Source organism: Macrosteles quadrilineatus, unplaced genomic scaffold (assembly GCF_028750875.1).
Source record: "Macrosteles quadrilineatus isolate MER2022 unplaced genomic scaffold, UCM_ALF_1.0 Scaffold_7__1_contigs__length_78375512, whole genome shotgun sequence".
In the NCBI taxonomy this organism is placed as follows: Eukaryota; Metazoa; Arthropoda; class Insecta; order Hemiptera; family Cicadellidae; genus Macrosteles; species Macrosteles quadrilineatus.
The window spans coordinates 7,418,349-7,436,434 of record NW_026542600.1 but is presented as its reverse complement, the minus strand read 5'-3'; the positions used below and the strand labels follow the sequence as shown (position 1 = coordinate 7,436,434).

General features: G+C 35.9%; 1 protein-coding gene across 50 annotated transcripts in view; it reads left to right on the top strand.

Annotated features, from left to right (window-relative positions):
- Positions 1-18,086, top strand: part of LOC128998717 (twitchin) — a 236,502-nt gene that overhangs the window by 141,130 nt on the left and 77,286 nt on the right. For all 50 annotated transcript variants that reach the window (XM_054425023.1, XM_054425021.1, XM_054424991.1 and 47 more), the window contains 18 exons: positions 510-809; positions 1,133-1,438; positions 3,800-3,944; positions 4,880-5,016; positions 5,150-5,334; positions 6,274-6,388; positions 6,671-6,806; positions 7,160-7,326; positions 8,800-9,081; positions 9,478-9,618; positions 10,429-10,587; positions 11,046-11,348; positions 11,958-12,239; positions 12,992-13,291; positions 14,338-14,473; positions 14,592-14,758; positions 15,096-15,228; positions 16,736-16,916. In XM_054425023.1, the coding sequence (XP_054280998.1) occupies positions 510-809; positions 1,133-1,438; positions 3,800-3,944; positions 4,880-5,016; positions 5,150-5,334; positions 6,274-6,388; positions 6,671-6,806; positions 7,160-7,326; positions 8,800-9,081; positions 9,478-9,618; positions 10,429-10,587; positions 11,046-11,348; positions 11,958-12,239; positions 12,992-13,291; positions 14,338-14,473; positions 14,592-14,758; positions 15,096-15,228; positions 16,736-16,916 (3,575 nt within the window). The remainder of the gene's footprint in view (positions 1-509; positions 810-1,132; positions 1,439-3,799; positions 3,945-4,879; positions 5,017-5,149; positions 5,335-6,273; positions 6,389-6,670; positions 6,807-7,159; positions 7,327-8,799; positions 9,082-9,477; positions 9,619-10,428; positions 10,588-11,045; positions 11,349-11,957; positions 12,240-12,991; positions 13,292-14,337; positions 14,474-14,591; positions 14,759-15,095; positions 15,229-16,735; positions 16,917-18,086) is intronic.

Genomic DNA, 18,086 nt, shown 5'->3' with positions numbered 1-18,086 from the left:
TAAAAACAAAAATGTGTGCTCAATAGAAACAGTAAAAAAAAATACAAAACACTTTTGGTACTATACATCATGTTGTATAGTAATACAATACAACCATAGCACGTGGCAGCCTGCCACCCTGAGATTTTGTCATGTATTATATAATGTAAATTTAGTGCTCATTTTTTGTTTCAAAACTTATATATTGTTGGAGCACAAATTGACAATTCAAGCATTATATTTACACCTTTAATAAATGTCCGTTTATTTTGGTGTAGGGTAAAACTTCAAGTTAGCCTCACCATGTTTTGTACAAATAAATTTAAACTTCTACACATTGTGAAATATTCACTGGAGATTACAATAGAAAAAAAAACAAGTTGAATATTAGAAATATAAACTTATCTTGGCTTTTCAAAAAGAATAATTTTTGTTAACTGGAGCACATTATTTTTAGCACAAACCTGTCAGTTTTGTCAAATCTCAATCAGTTTCCATGGTTCATTTTATAATGGAGCTTATTTTTATAGGAAAACCAAGCAAGCCAAAGGGTCCTCTGAAGGTATCAGATGTTACAAAGAACGGCTGCAAGCTGAAATGGGAGAAGCCCGAAGATGACGGTGGAAGCCCCGTGGAGTATTACGAGATTGAAAAGCTGGATCCCTTGACGGGACAGTGGATTCCGTGCGGAAAGTCTGTGGAACCCGAGGCAAACATTACGGGACTCCAGGAGGGCAAACCTTACAAGTTCAGAGTCCGAGCGGTCAACAAGGAGGGAGAGTCAGAAGAACTTGAGACTGACCACGCCATCATTGCCAAAAATCCATTTGGTGAGTTGTTAGACATATGTCTGGGGCTGAATTGAAAATGTTGAAGTAGGAGTGGAATTTCAAATGTTTAGAGATGAAGAACATTTTTGAAAATGCAATAAACTTTGGTACAGTTAACTTTCAACAACAAATCACTTTGACAGAACTTATCTTCCAGATATTATGATAGTGTGTATAAATCTTGGTAGAGAAACGTCTCAATAAAAAATCTCTTAACAGAACTAATCCCTCCAAAAGTATAATGGTATATAATTCTACTACATTCTTTATTTATTTATATTGTATATCCCCCAAAATGCTAAGTTAATTTAATTCATCTCCAGATGAGCCGACTAAGCCCGGAAGGCCAACTCCGACCAACTGGGACAAAGACTTTATTGATTTGGAGTGGGCCAAGCCTGCCAGTGACGGAGGAGCCCCTATCGAGAAGTACATAATCCAGATGAGGGACAAAGACGAAACCCCGAAGTGGGTGGATGTCGCTACTGTACCAGGAGACAGAACTTACGGCAAAGTTACGGACGTCGTGGAAGGTCACGAGTACGAGTTCCGTATTGTCGCAGTCAACAAGGCCGGGCCCAGTGAGCCCAGCGATCCTTCCAAGCCGGTCATCGCCAAACCCAGATTTTGTAAGTCAACTCCAATAACTATTTTCTTTATTTAAAGTTCGTTTCTGGTGGTCTAGGTTATTTGAGGTATCTGCGAACTTGTTCCATTGTGATTAGTTAAAATAAAAGATCCAACAACAATTTGGAATCTACAGTTTGATTATATTCTCAAGTAAGGAAATAAACCCACAGAGTAAAAATCCACACAAAGAACTGTATAGTAGTCAAAATAAAGTAGAAAAAGCCTTAAAGAAAACAGTTATAACAAATAAGAGGATGATTTGTACATAAAATGGACAAATTTGCACAAGATGGCGTTTTAAATAACATTTTTTTTTTTTTTTAACAAGTATTTATTTACAATCTATTCTTACTAGAATAATAAGTAAATTTTATAACCATTTTAACATGGGTTAGTTACACTCCATCAAGTGCACTAACATACAAAAACTTTTAAAAAGTTTAACTAAAAACGGTTTGGAAGGTCTATTGGATTAACTCTTTTGAGCCTATATGTAGCTTCACTATTGTCGAGGAGGTTGACTGCCAGGAAATTTGGATGGGTTTCTAATTTTCTTTGGTATTTTTCACTTCGTTTCTTTATTTCTTCTTTAACATAGGGTAATTTTGTATCTTGATGAATTACTTTATTTGTGACAAACCAAGGTGCTTGTAAAATTTTTCTCAATGTTTTCGATTGAAACCTTTGAACTATGTCTATGTTTGAGTTGGAAGTGGTTCCCCAGAGTTGGATACCGTAGGTCCAAATAGGTTTCAATATAATTTTGTATAAAAGTAATTTATTTTCAACAGATAATTTTGAATTTCGACCAATGAGCCAATTCAGTTTGTTTGTTTTTAAATTTAAATGAAGTCGTTTGTTCCAAATGTGTGAATGCCATGTAAGCCGTCTGTCGAGATGCATACCAAGGTACTTAACTTCGTTGGATTGTGGAAGCATGACATTATTCAATGTTACTGGGGGACAAGTTCTTGTAGACATAGTAAATGTAACTTGAACGGATTTTGTTTCATTTACTTTAATTTTCCAATTCTGTAGCCACTGAGACAAATCGTCTAATGCAGCCTGAAGGTTTGATGATGCCAGAATAGGATCCTGATTTGATGATAAAAAAGCAGTGTCGTCTGCAAATGTTGCAACCGTAATACCCTGAGTACTTGGAAGGTCATAAGTGAACAAAATATACAAAATAGGTCCAAGAACACTGCCTTGTGGTACACCTGATTCAATTTCATGCACATCTGTAACTATATCTTGATATTTAATTTGAAAAAAGCGTTTGGACAAATACGATTTCAACACTCCATAGTATGTATGGGGCAGCAAAGTTTTAATTTTGAACAATAATCCTGTGTGCCAGACTTTATCAAATGCCTGGGCTACGTCCAAAAAAGCAGATGAACAAAAACGTTTATTTTCAAGATCTTCCTTGATTACATTCACTATTCTATGCACTTGCTCAATGGTGGAATGCCTTCGGCGGAATCCAAACTGGTGGGAAGGCAACAATTCTTTTTCATCAATTATAATTTGGAGTCTTTTTAAGAAAAGTTTTTCAAAAACTTTAGAAACCACAGGAAGAAGAGATATAGGCCGATACGAGGATGCTTGATTTAAAGGTTTACCAGGTTTCGGAATGACAACAATTTTAAATAACATGTGGTTTATTTTTTACCTTTTGTTGTTTTACTGGTTTTATGATACATGATAAAAATGATGGCTTTATTTGAGTTTTTCAAATTTAGTGGAAAAATAAAAGTTTAGTAATCCGGTATTTTGAACTATCACTTTTGATTTAAAAGATGAAACAATTGAATTATTTTCTGAAATTGAAATTTCTTATAAGTTTTTAACTATGTAATTCTACTAGTTCAAGGCGTAGAATATTCTTAATTTTTCACATGCAATTTTTGCAAGATACAAAGGAAAGTCATTAATTTTGCTTTTTATATTTGAAAACTTGTATATTTTTTGCCAAATTAATAAATAGAATAAAGTGATGTTGTATTGCCTTCAAAATTACTCACAATTCATCATCTACTAGAGTCATTATAGAGTCGTCTAATGGTTTCTATGCCTACGGCATCATTTTCAAGGGGCAAAACGTCATAGGTCTTAAAAACCTCATGCAATCCCAATTGAAGACTAGCAAAACCAAAAAAATGCAAAATTGTAGATAAATTAGGAATGAAGTCCTCAAAAAAAGATTACCCACTTTTAAAATAAACCCACTCTCTTACATCTACGCAGTTAAAATTACATCTTTGTTTTTTTTTGTGTTTTACACCCTACCTAACCTCATTATGTTGAATTTAACCTCCTACCTAACCATATGTAACACCATGTTGTTTTGTTGACAGTGGCTCCACATATTGATCGTAAGAATCTGCAGAAGAAGATCATCCGAGTAGGTCAGACTCTGAAGATTGAGGCTGACATCAAGGGTGAACCTCCTCCAAAGGTTGTGTGGTCACTCAAGGACAAAACTCTGTCTTCTGGGGACAGGTTTGTACTTTAATTATTTTATTTACTTCAATATATAGTAAAACATTAAAAAAGTCATTACACTTTGGTGTATCACGTTTGTTTTGGTACAGACAGACAACAACTTTCAATTCAAAATTCAAGTCTTTGGCTAAACTGATATGGACAGTTGGTGAATCAGCTTTCATATTTTAAAACAAATCATGTGAATTACAATTCTTATTTCAATCCCAGAGAGTAATAACATTTACTAAACACAGAGTAGACTTCCCACCCAATGTAAAAATTAGGAAAAAAAAATTGTGCAATCTGTTGAGTTGGTACCGACTAATGACAATATTCTGTGTCAAGTCATAAACCAATCAGCTGTTGGTATGGTCTTTAATTAATACTGAACCCAATACACTAGACAAGACTCTCTGGTGAGATGGTCCTGAACTTCATCTATTTTCTTGGCTTCCAATTTTTACATTGAATGGAAAGTCTATTCTGTATATAGTCAGTGGTAATAAGCTTTGAAATCTATTTTGCTATTTTGAAAACAACTGTATGATGAGTTTTCCTTTATTCTATATTAATTGATCATACCTCTTTGCCAATCCCAGGCAAAAACCTTTAAGCTCAAATACATCTTATTTTGTTGAGAGTCTTATTTTAATAATATAACGGAGTTCATTCTAGCCCAATAAAGACACACACAAATATTTCACCGTTAGCCTACTAACAGCAATTTCAACCAAGGGAAATTTGAGTAGGGAACAGAGAGGTTGACAATTTTTTTTGTGTAAAGCTTTTGTGTGTCTTTTATTTGTTTTGGTTTTTTCCAAATGGACTCTTTTATAGTTGTCAAGCCTACTATCCCATAAAAATCCTTGTCCCCTGCCCTTATATCCTATAGGCCTATTATATCATTAACCTCATACGTCACATTTATACTTTTTTACTCTTGCTTTTAGACTCAGAATTGAAAATGAAGATTACAAGACAGACTTCACCCTAGTCAAGGCCAAGAGATCTGACACAGGCAACTACAAAGTTACAGCAACCAATGACTCTGGAACTGATTCTGTGGAGGTGGAGATTGTTGTCATGAGTAAGTATGTTCCTTCTTTTTAATGTATACATATTTCAAGACGTGAAGCAATGCCAGAAAACTTTTAGTTTCTTTTAACTTCTCAAGTTTGCTGAGAATAAAATAAGGAGGCTAATGGTTTTGACATATCTAGGTGCTCCAAGCAAGCCAAAGGGGCCACTGAAAGTACAAGATGTTACTGCGGAAGGCTGCAAACTTAAGTGGGAGAAGCCGGAAGATGACGGAGGAGCTCCCATAGAACATTACTTGATTGAGAGGATGGACGTGGAATCAGGTCGATGGGTTCCGGTCTGCACCTCAAAGACACCTGAAGCTGAGGTAAGATAATTAATTTTGCTACAAAAGAAGTGGTCCTTACCTTACGTTACTGATGTGGCCATTCAAAACAAATTAGGTTTTTGGTCTCCGCAACAATGCGTTTTCATTCTTCTCGGTCTTTGGCTTGTCCTCAAGTTACTCCTGAGGTCTCTTGCCACTTGGTTAGCCATCTTAATTTAGGCCTTCCTAGCAGTCTAGTGCCTGCAGGTATACCCTCAAATACTTCTTTGAGAATGGTGTTTTTAGGTCTTCTCACTACGTGGTGTGCTCATCTTAATGTTCTGCTTTTGAAGATAGCTACTGTTAGATAACTGCGTTGCGTTGTGTTGAAATAAAATATAGATTCTAATACAAAATAAGTAAGAGCTTTAGTGGACTGTAAATTATGTATTAACACAAAAAACAATGAATAGAACAGATGTTAATTAAAATAATTTCAAATACAAATGTCAACATAGAGGTAACAAGTAATTATGAAACAATGGCAAAGAGTATCAAACAGCTACTATGTCCAGATATTGGTAGAGGTTTCTTAATTCTTGATTTTTAATTCTACTATTGATCATTTTCATTTATTGGACCATTTACAACACTTGATTTTCAAAAACTATGAATTTATTTTCTGAGTTTTTGCTTAGAGATAAATTTTCTGTTACATTTAGCAGGACTGGTTGAATTAGCATTTGGTAACATTCTCAGTTTATTTGAAACTGTACCATCCTGATATCAGCCTGCTTTCGTATGTTTTGCATTTGTATTGTGCTTGAAAAAAAAAGGCCACATAGAGTTCTCACTTATTACTTTTTAGTCGACTATCTGGAATAAAATAATAAAAACTTGCATTTAGAAAACCTATTTGCCTGTAGAAAACCTATTTGCTAACTCTCAAGGAGGAAAATCGTCAAGGTATTTATTTTTCTAATTTACTGTTTACTGTAGGTTGGAGGCCTTCATGAAGGCAAGGACTACCAGTTCCGTGTGAAGGCTGTAAATGCCGAAGGAGAATCTGAACCACTGGAAACTGACAGTTCTATAACAGCTAAGAACCCCTTCGGTAAGTATTTAGTTCTTAATTTTCAAATTTTATTTTTGTAAGAGATGAACTTTGTTAGCTAATAAAAAACTTACACACTCATTGATTTTGGGAAAAGAAATTAGTTGACTAAAAATAAATTATTTTGTAAAAGTATTCAAAATGATATGTTCATCTAAAATAACAAGTATTGTAATGTTTATATAATACCAACTTATTCGGCTAAAATATATTCGTAAGTTAATATACATTACTGTAAATAAAATGAAAAACAGTTAATTATCCAACAATTGTTTATCCTAGATGCGCCTGACAGACCTGGCAAACCAGTTGCCAAGGATTGGGATAAGAACAACGCCTATCTCAAGTGGCCGGCACCTGCTAGCGACGGAGGTTCGCCCATTACTTCCTATATTATTGAGAAGAAGGATCAGTACAGGTAAGCCTATGGAGTTGTAACTAAAGTTACACCCGATTTTGTCCTGCAAATAATGTTTTATTATAGAACCATGAAGGTAAATCATTTTTGTTTATTTTTTTTGACAAAGGATTTTTGATTGGAGGTGGGAGGGATTGTTGGTCAGAAGAAATTTTACTGGACAAAAATATAATGGTAAAGAATCAAAACTTGCTCATATCGTCTAGTTCTTGGACTTCATGTATATATTTTTGACAGACGCACTAAATAATTAAATTAAATTGAATTTCCTCAGTACACAGCAAATAAATGCCTATATAAATAAAACTTTGGATTAGGTAGGCGTCTAATGAATAGTGTGATTGATTTTTCAGCTCCAAATGGGTGAAGGCCGTTGAATGTCAAGGCCCCAAGTGCGAGGGCAAGGTCCCTGACCTTACAGAAGGCATGAAGTACCAGTTCAGAGTTATTGCGGTCAACAAGGGAGGCCAGAGCAAGCCTAGTGAACCTAGCGACACGATCACAGCCAAGGACAGAAACGGTAGGTTACATTCATGTCTATGTTCAGATACCATATTACTGGCAAGAAATGTCTTGATTGTTAGCAAAAGCTGTGTTAACTGTAAGGGTGCGTTCATGTTGGAGCTGTGATAAACGATCGTAGCAACGATGGGAGCAGAGATGCTAGTGGGGAGTAGCGCCCGGCTCCTATTGGCTATTCATGTCCAAGCCGCGACACTTGCGCTGAAAGGTTGATTTGTGTGTTCGTCTTTTGTTAAAAACAAGTTTGTCAAAGAGTGATTTTGAAGAAGATTTAATTTCAGTACTAAATGCAGCAAAGGATTATTTACTAGAGGATTTAAAAACGTGAATATTATCGTGCACATACTATCATTATTTTGTGTTAAATTCTTGAGCAAAATCACTCCACAATTTGTCTAACACAAATCTATTCCTATTGTGGTGGTTTTTATCACAACCGTCCGATAATATTGGACACATACAAACTTGTGACATTTAACTGTCAACATCCATGTTCGGAACCTCAATACCAGCTGAGAAAAAGGATTAAGGTAGCTCCCATCGATGGTTGAGTAAATAAAAGTGCAGCTCAGATCCCATTAGAAAACACATCTGTATTATCTACATGTTGCTAGTATCGCAGCTTATATCGCTAGTCACAACTCTGACATGAACGCACAATTGTACTCAGGCTCCTAATAAGTGTTCGGCCAACGGTATTTGCAACAGGTACAAATAAGTGTATGGCACATGGTCACTAAATCACTGAATTTTTGAAACCCATGTAACAGTCTCGCTTTGGATGTTTTACATAACATGTAAATTAATTTTAACATAAAAATTTAGTGATTTGTCATTCAATTTAGCTTTGGTTTGATAGAAGTATGTATTGCTATAAACTTAGTCAATTCAGTTTTTAGGCTTGGTTCATTAACATATTGAACCAGTAAGAGCATGAATTTACTGTAATTTAAAGTGAAGTTAAGATGAATGTACTATTAAACACATGGGGCTTAGGTCTAAAGGATTTTTGTGAAGACAGAATTTGTGCCTGGATGGGATAGAGTCCAATCTGGCACAAAAAACACAAAACTTTATAATGTATAGAAAAATTTGAATATTTCACTGTTACTGAAAGCATTTTCAACCAAAGAAGGTTTTCATTGGAGAGAGAACTTTGTGTTTTTTTCTACCATAATATACTCTCTTTCGTTGAGGTGAGCCACTTTTTCTAACAAAAATCCCTGAAATTGAAACTATTCTTGGTGTTTTGGTAACAGTATTAAAAATAAAATTATAATACAAAAAATGTAGTACTGTATACACTTTCCAAAATACTTTGATAACTCAAACACCATTTACAATTTTAAACATTTAACTAAATATTGTAGGTATTATTAATTACTTTCAAAAATTAAAACTATTTGATCTCACAGGAAGTACTTAAAATCATATATTAGACTGTCTCATAAACTCTCTTCTTTGTTTGCAGTTCCTCCAAGGATTGACCGAAGTAACCTAAAGGACATAACTTTGAAGGCCGGCCAAAACTTGAAACTTGATGTGAAGATTAGTGGAGAGCCTCCTCCAACCAAGACCTGGTACCATGGAAAAGCCAGGCTGGACTCTGCGGACAACCTGAACATTGACTCTGAAGATTACAAGACAAAACTGTCCATCGTGCTGATCACACGCAAACAGACAGGAACCTACACCATCAAGGCTGAGAATGCTTCTGGCAAAGACGAGGCATCCATCGAGGTCACTGTGCTAGGTAAGACTAACAAACAACCATCTTCCGATGGAAAAAGTTCCAGCCAGTTAACAGCTCACGGAACGCTCCCAACACAATTAATTTGATATTTCACCTATACAGTGCTTCCACAGAAGGAAGTATTAGTATGGCAGTTACAAAAATGTCACTGAATAAAATAGAAAAAGTGTTTTATTTTTGCAAGGTTTTTTATATACTCAGGTACCATACCACACAGGGTTATCAAAACAAGTGAAATCATATAAGATTTTGCTAAATGCAAGTGTTGTACAACCATGCTAAATAATATTAATCACTTTTGTTGATAACTTAAACACATTGCAACAAGGTAATTGGAAAACAGAATTTTCTCACATAATACTTAAACATAGGACTTAAATATTTTATTGTTTACAGACAAACCTGGAAAGCCGGAAGGTCCTTTGAAAATCTCTGACGTTCACAAGGAGGGATGTACACTCAAGTGGAACCCTCCAGAAGATGATGGGGGTGTGCCAATTGAGTACTACCAGGTGGAGAAAATGGACACCGAAACTGGTGAGGATTACTAATACAGGCTAAAATGTAGTGGTCTTTTACTATGTGCGCCTTCACTTAATGTAGTCTGGGATACAGTGTCACTATTGTATTTTCAAACTACAATTAGCTCTCGGGGAGCGAGCTGGTCTAGTGGTTAGAGCGCAGGACTCTGGTTCCTGGGGTCCTGGGTACAAACCCCACCAAATCACCAATGGATTTTGTCTAAGTGATATTGCTGTAATGTAACCCCTAGGTCTAGCCTGAAGTAATGTGGAAAACAAATCCAGGCTCGTGCCTAGCGTCCTAGGACAAAATAAAATTTGCGCTAATTTGTTGTTTAGAGTCACGGTTTTGTATACACTTAGCAGTGCCTGGTTCACAGAAAATTAGGTCTCAGAACATAAAACTACTGAAAGCTATGGCAACAACAAACAAACCTGAATAAAACTGCTGTAATGATTGTACAAATCTGATTCTTTATCAGAATCAGAGAGAGTCGAGTGTCAGACAGTAGTCGAGTCAATTGTGGATTTTGAGCTGGAATCTAATATAACATATTTGTAATGGAGATTTACCAAGCTACGACAATCACTTAAAACTATAACAATTGGCTAGATTATACCAAAAGTATTTAAAATAAATCCTAATAAAAGTGAGTGATGTCATTGTTGTACTAAAGTTTAAACATTGCTTGCAATATGAATCGGTGTACATTTGTCTACCTTGATCAATAATCACATTGATGTGTGCCTAAGTTTGATTGCATAAAATAATAGTATTGATACCATAGCTAACATGTGAAACTACATATGGTATTTTGATTTGAAGGTCGTTGGGTGCCTGCGGGCAGATCCAAGGAGCCCAAGATGGATGTGGAGAACCTAGTCCCAGGACAGGAGTACAAGTTCCGTGTGATGGCTGTGAACGCTGAAGGGGACTCTGAACCCCTAGATGCTGATCATGCCATCATTGCAAAGAATCCATTTGGTAAGAATGTTGGTGATGATTTAAATAATTTTACTTTCAACGTAGATGTATTTTTTATTGATTTTTACCTACACTTTTATTTTTTATGCACGTTTATTGTTGGCCAAACTGTCTTCCACTCTAGTCTCACACCCTGTAGCAGCAAACCTAAGTCTTAAAAATGTTATTTAAAAAGAACATAAATCTGACAATTTTAAGCGAATATTTTAGTTAAAATCCTACCAAGTTAATGACAATTTACTTATTTTGTACGTTTGCTGTGGTGGGGATATTATTTATTTTTTTAATTCTTAACTAAAAATTTGTAATATCACTTTTATCATTACCATTTGAGTTCTCATTTTCTCTGTAATGTTAGTAGCTAGTATTACTATTATTACTAGCATTGGCACTATTTGATGTGTCAATTCCGTACATACATACGAATATGATTATTGACGATATGGGTATTTTTCCAGACGAACCCGGTGCTCCGGGAACTCCAGATGTTGTGGACTGGGACAGGGACTACGTGGACCTCAAGTGGGCGCCTCCGTCCAAGGATGGAGGAGCTCCCATCACAGGATATGTGATTGAAAAGCGAGAGAAGGGCAACCCTAAGTGGACCAAGGCCGCTGAGCTTCACGGACCTGAGTGTAAGGGACGAGCGGACAACCTTGAGGAGGGAGTCGAGTACGAGTTCCGCGTCCGAGCCGTCAACGAGGCAGGACCTGGCGAACCCAGCGGACCTAGCAAGTCTGTGGTCACCAAACCAAGGAAACGTAAGTTACATTTAAGCATTTCAGGAGGTTAAGTAGAAGAGTGTATGTTTTTTAGGTTATTTATTGGTTAGTGTTTAAAGATGTTTGAATCAGACATGTAATTTTGATATACAGGATGCCCATGTAAAATAAGAGATCTTATACAGTTTTCTTTTTTTTATAGTGTGCAGAAACCACACGTTTTATGATTGGATAGTTACTCTAGCATAGATAATAGGTCAAACAAAATTGTGATAACCCCACCAAGCTCATTTCAAAAGTGTTGTTAAATTTCATAAATTTAGTCACAATGTGCTTATATTTGCTTCATGCTACTAAAAATTAATTAAAAACCAAATCAAATTGTAAAAAATCTATGATCAGACTGAAATGAGGCTTAGAGTATTTTTTTTATCGTATCAAAATTCTTAGAACACTTAGTTTGTTATCCAAATATGCTCTTTTTTTAATTTCTCAGTTTTCCTGTTTTCAACATACTCCTAAGTAAAATTCTTTGCAGTGTACAGTCATCAAATATCTGTAATACTACCTTTAGCTTACAACAATGAGTCATAATAAACATTGTTTGGTATTCCACCACACAGAATTTAACCCTTAAACTGTTTACAGTGGCTCCCAAGATCGACCGCAGGAACCTGAAGAACTTGACCATCAAGGAAGGTGAACCGTTCATGTTTGACGTCAAAGTTCAGGGAGAACCTGCGCCTGAAATCACGTGGATTTTGAACAGCAAGGAAATCCACAGCAACTCTATCAAACAGATTGATAACACACCAAACCACACCAAGTTCTTCCACAAGAACCCGGAGCGCAAGGACAGTGGTGTGTACAAGATACAAGCCATCAACAAGTACGGATCTGACGAAGCTGAAGTGGAAGTCACTGTTGTCTGTAAGTGTTTGGTTTCTACTTGTTTTTATCTAAAAGTCAGGATTTAGTGAGTCATAAGTGTTTTATGTACCTTGTTCATATCCAATTCTAGAAGTAACTATTGTATTTACCATGGTTTCATTGCATTTTCTCTTGATCACACCCTAGCCGAGGATATTTGAACATAGACTGTTATTAATGTGAATATCCTCAACTGAGTGTGTTATGAAAATATGATACAAATATGTTGAAGAAACCATAAGACATGAATTAATTTAAGATTAAAGGCGTCCAAAATATTTGAACTACTTATTTAGGGGGTTATTCAATTTACAGTATCCTAATTCTAAGTTACTATTATTTAGGTCATTCGAAAACAGGAGTTGCCTTACCTCCAAAAATGTAGTGTAGGAAGGAATAGTAGTGTAGGAAAAGTCTATTAAAACTAAACTTAAAATAAACTAAAAAACTAAAATACAAATAATATTAGGTGTTCCTCTATTATCCATATCACCGATTCCCTCAATACTGAAATAGAAAACCAGTAGCTAAATTGGAAATACTATTGTTGAATACCATTATACTACCATCTGAAGAAGCATATTGTAGGGGCAAAACAAAAAATTAATTATGTAATGAATGTGTTAATTTGCCATGAACTGCCTGGTACTCTTTTCTTAGGCTAGTTTTGTACCCATTCCTCCTTCATTCATGTTTTGTATGGATTAATAAATTTTGCCTATAATTTATCTATTGATTGCATTATTTTTCAGCCAAGCCCGGCAAGCCCGAGGGTCCTCTAGAGGTATCTGATGTACACAAAGATGGCTGCAAGTTGAAGTGGAAGAAGCCTAAGGACGACGGAGGAGAGCCCATCGAAGGCTACCTAGTAGAGAAGTACGACCCTGACACAGGAGTATGGCTGCCCGTGGGGCGCACCAAGGATCCGGAGATGGAAGTCACGGGTCTGACTCCTGGACACGAGTACAAGTTCCGGGTCAAAGCCATAAACAAAGAAGGAGAGTCTGAACCTCTGGAGACCCTTGGATCCATCATTGCCAAGGATCCGTTCAGTGAGTAGTTCTCGCTTGTACTTCTTGAGTAGTGCTAATTTTCAGTATGTCCTAAGATGTTGCCCAGGTTTGGGTGAAAATCAATTCTCCTTTTTATCTTTCAAATCCATCCTCAATAGATGATGTCAACGACAAAATCTAGTCAGAGCAACCAATCCCAGCCCTGAATCCAGTTTGTAAGTATTGACCAAATGGTATCAGCAATTTGAAACATTCTTTCCCCCATTAGCTTGTCAAAAACCATTATCACAGGTAATCGGTGGGAGTAACTATGATATTTTATGGGAAAAATCACCAAAGCTGCAATATCTTTTGAACCCTAAATTTTATAGCAATGGGGGTACCATTTTGTTTAGAGTTAAAAGGACATACTAAATTTGGATCAAAATCTTTTAAGCCGTTATTGCAAAAAATGATTTTTCCGTTATTTTTTGGTATTTATTAGAAAATTACCATTAACAATCAAAATTTCTAAAAAAATGAATAAAACACAACTGGAGATACCATAGATTAGTACCCAGATACCAAATTTGATCAAAATCAGTACACATCGACACACACACACACACACACACACATCACTACAAAAACCACTTTTCTGGGTTCAGGAGGGACCATAGCGGATATTTCCACCCAAAACTCAATTTTTTGAAGTTTTGACGAAGTCAATACTTTCACATATGCTTTGTATAGAGAAAAATGGGGGACAGTTTTGCAGATTACAGATTCTCGTGCAGCTTATCACAGACACTTAAAAGATTTAAAAGTGACAGCTTTCTGCAAACTCTGGTTCCTATCCTGGCTTGATCGTTGAATTTGGCTACGGTAATTTAGTGAGCAATAAATTAAACGGCGTTGACAGTCCATCTAACAGTTTGTGGAAAGGTTAGTTGTAGCATTTAACCATCTTTGCCCAGGATACGCATAGTTGCTGTTGACATTCTGTTTTGTTCACTAAACCAGCTGCAATATATTCCTTAGATAACAATAAACACTAAACAGCTGAGCAGATAGTAACAGACGACTGATACAACGCATGTTTACAGCTGTTCCCAGCGCACCAGGAGCACCAGACCCGGTTGACTGGAGCCAGAACCACGTAGATCTCATTTGGAAAGAACCGATCTCTGATGGTGGTTCTCCAATCACTGGATACATCATTGAAAAGAAAGACAAATACAGGTAATATATCAAGTGTTTATTTTGACATTCATGAGTTAAAATTAATACTATCAAAGCTATGAATATTCAAAATTTGTATTCAACTACTCTCTTGTAATGATGTTTAAAATTTTTTCAGCACAATTTGGGAGAAAGCAATTGAGACAAACACTGGCACACCGCAGGCCGTTGTCAGTGGTCTCATTGAAGGCAATGAATACCAGTTCCGTGTGATCGCAATCAACAAGGCAGGTCAGAGCGAGCCTGGAGAGCCCAGCAAGAACTTCATTGCCAAACCTCGATTTTGTAAGTATCTTCGGAAATTGTTCTATTGAATTCATTTTGAGTTGCCGATTAATTGACATTAGGCTAGGCTATTAGACATCAAGAGTAAAATAACAAAATCGTACACCTAACCTTAGTTTGTAGAATAAAGTATTTTTTCCTCTCTGGAATCGCTGTTAAATCAAAAATCGTCATCAAGAATCGACAATTCCTCAATAACACCAATTTCAAAGGCTTTCAGGAATCAAGAATCAGAATCGGTCTTTCCTGTCATACAGCTACTGGATTCCTTGAACGCATTCCTTACAATTAGTACTGTGATTACGTACTGTTATTGTTTATTGTTTGATGTTCTCAGTGGCTCCAAGGATTGACAGGCGCAATCTTCGTGATGTCACCCTCTCAGCTGGAACAACCCTCAAGTTTGATGCCAATGTTATTGGTGAACCTCCTCCAACCATTGAATGGAGGGCTGGAGGCGTACCTCTCAAGTAAGTAGAATGATCACAGCTGATCACAGCTGATTACCGGCGCGTTTTGACCCGAACCTTGCCCCCTCTATCCTGATCCAGCATTAATCCTAGTAGTCTAGTCCCCACCTGTTCAAAACTGTACTCATTGTAGATCTATTCAATTTTACAATTCATAAATCTCCTTTCTAAACTAACAACCTTTAAGCAACAGTCTAAATTCCATTATTCATCCTTTTATAAGCATAATTCCATATACTTGGTTACTATAAATATTTAAATAGCAACCCAGCAGACGCACAGGCAGCACTTGCCCATGTCTGCTGTATTTCTTACAATCAATTTAATTTAGTTTATACAGAAATGTTCTTTTTTTATTCTTCGTCTTAGTTTTATTTTTTAAGTATTTTGTATTAAAAAGTGTGTCATTGGTTTCTGTATATATTATGTGGAAATAAAAAACATTCATTCATTCATTCATTCATCAAATGAAATTTTTAATTGGTATTTGGTATATATCTATCAAAATTTTGTGAATTGATTTGAATGAATATTAAACTTTCTTACGCTGTGGGTTTTCGAACAACGTTAGATGAAACAGTTGATTAATTAGGAATATATTTGATTTAGTAGTTAGAACTTGAGATTTCTATCTTAAAGGCGCAGGTTCAAATCCTCCCAACCACTATTGACTTTTAGCTATGTGATAGTGCTGTAACCTGGTAAATTAAGCCCACCTCAATCTTTATGTATTTCATAATAAAAAGAACAATTATTTTGACGATGAAAACTTTATCTGTATTTGGGAACTCACTACGTAAAAGTCACAGGACATCATAAAAGCCATGGACTCTGGTGGAATTCATTTTTCAATAATTTAGGAAGGTAAAATACTTCTGTTGCAGCAAACTGTTGACTGAAATAATAGGAAAGGTTGACTAAAGGAAATCTCAATTACTTTGATAATAGAATCATATCGAAAATATAATAGACAATAGACAATAGACAATTCATTTATTACAATTTCATCAAGAAATGTTACAGCGTCAAATTTAAATAAATAACATTGGTATTGGTATAATATAATACTGTACAACAGAGTAAAGATATCATCCAAAACAAGAAAACTTATTCATTTAATCATTTATCTCTTTTGGTTTCTTGGTAACATAAATGTGTAAATTAATTATGCGAATAAATGAGTTGAAAAAGTAAGAGATGAGTACATCTCACCACCAAAACTAGAAAAATAGCTTCTGTACTTCTCTATTGGGAAATTCAGTAAATGTTATAGACAATAGACAATATTCGTTATTTACCATATTCATGGATAATATTGCATACACAACAAATTGATTATTCAAGTTTTAGGGTAATTCTTTACAAACATAAGAAAACTACAGTAGCTCTATTTAAAGGTCTCTCTTGCTGCCAGTCTGTGAATCATGTGTTTATAAGTACTCATTATTGAAACACAGACAAGTTTGATTGTGCACATGACAGTGTGTGACTATATTGTGTTGTGCAGGAGTGGGAAGTACGTGACAGTAGACAATAGTGACTACAATACCAAGCTGGTGATCAGACCAGTGCAGCGAGGTGATTCTGGGGAGTACCAGGTGACAGCGAGTAACAGCTCGGGACGAGACCAGGTCGTCATCAACGTCACTGTCACTGACAAACCTGACAAGCCTCAGGGTCCCTTGCAGGTAAGCGATCAATCAGTTAATCAATCAATCAACCATCAACCAATTAAATCAATCAATAAATCAATAACCTAATAAACCAATCAATCAGTGGCGGTTCCAAGGGGGGGGCTATAGGGGCTAAAGCCCCCCCTTGGACCCTGGAAAAATAAATTTAAACGTAGATTTCGTCCTTAAAACACGCAATGTCATAAAACAGACATCAATGTAAATTTTATTAAACTTAATAAGCGATGGCAGGAGTAGTATTAAGTTCCACATAGATAAACTTTGTGGACAATAGCACCTCAATCGAATAAACGCTAGTTATGGAAAGTTGTACGCATCATCCAATTGTTACAGCAGTCAGCTGTTGACATGCTAGGGTAAAATGGCTAGCGAGCGCCGAGCGCGCAAGCGAGGACAGGGCTGATTTCCTGATGTTTCATCATAGCAGTTGTCAAATTGTCTGCTAGCCACTAACTTTACACAAGCATCAATCAGCAATCAGCGGTAGCACCAGTAGCCTATTAATTACCATTGACTATATGTAAACACTAGTGTTAAAGTTGAAATAGTCAATACTATTACTGAATTCGATAATATTGTGACAGATCTATGAAATGGAGAAAAACGCAAGGTTAAAAAAAGTGTCTACTTGCCTGCATGACATATAACAGGTGAAATGGAAGGTTTTAGGACAATTGGGTACAGTTTTAGCCGTTAGAAATGGCTTAATAAAGTCACCAAACTGTTTTAGGAGATTTGGCTTCGTTGTCTACAGTAGGCCTATGTTTTGAAATTCATGAATGCAAGTTCGTCATAGGCCTAGTTAGATTTTTAAAATGTCTACACTTACTACTTGTACTTATGACAAAGACAAATGACAGATGAAATGGGAGATTTATGGACAGTTGGACACAGATATTATAGACATAAATAATGCCTTTGGAAAATCAGTAAACAGCTTTTAGGAGGATATGGCCGTACCCCCACAATATGTTTTGAGATATATATGAATGCAATCGTCAGTTAGTTTTAAAAATGTCTACATATTCATGACAAATAAATGGGGAAATGGGAGGTTTTGCACACAGTTCTAGACGTTAAAACTGGCTGTAGAAAGTCACCCAACGGCTTTTAGGAGTATATGGCCACAGACAATATAATACTTTAATTTATTCCATTAAAGTA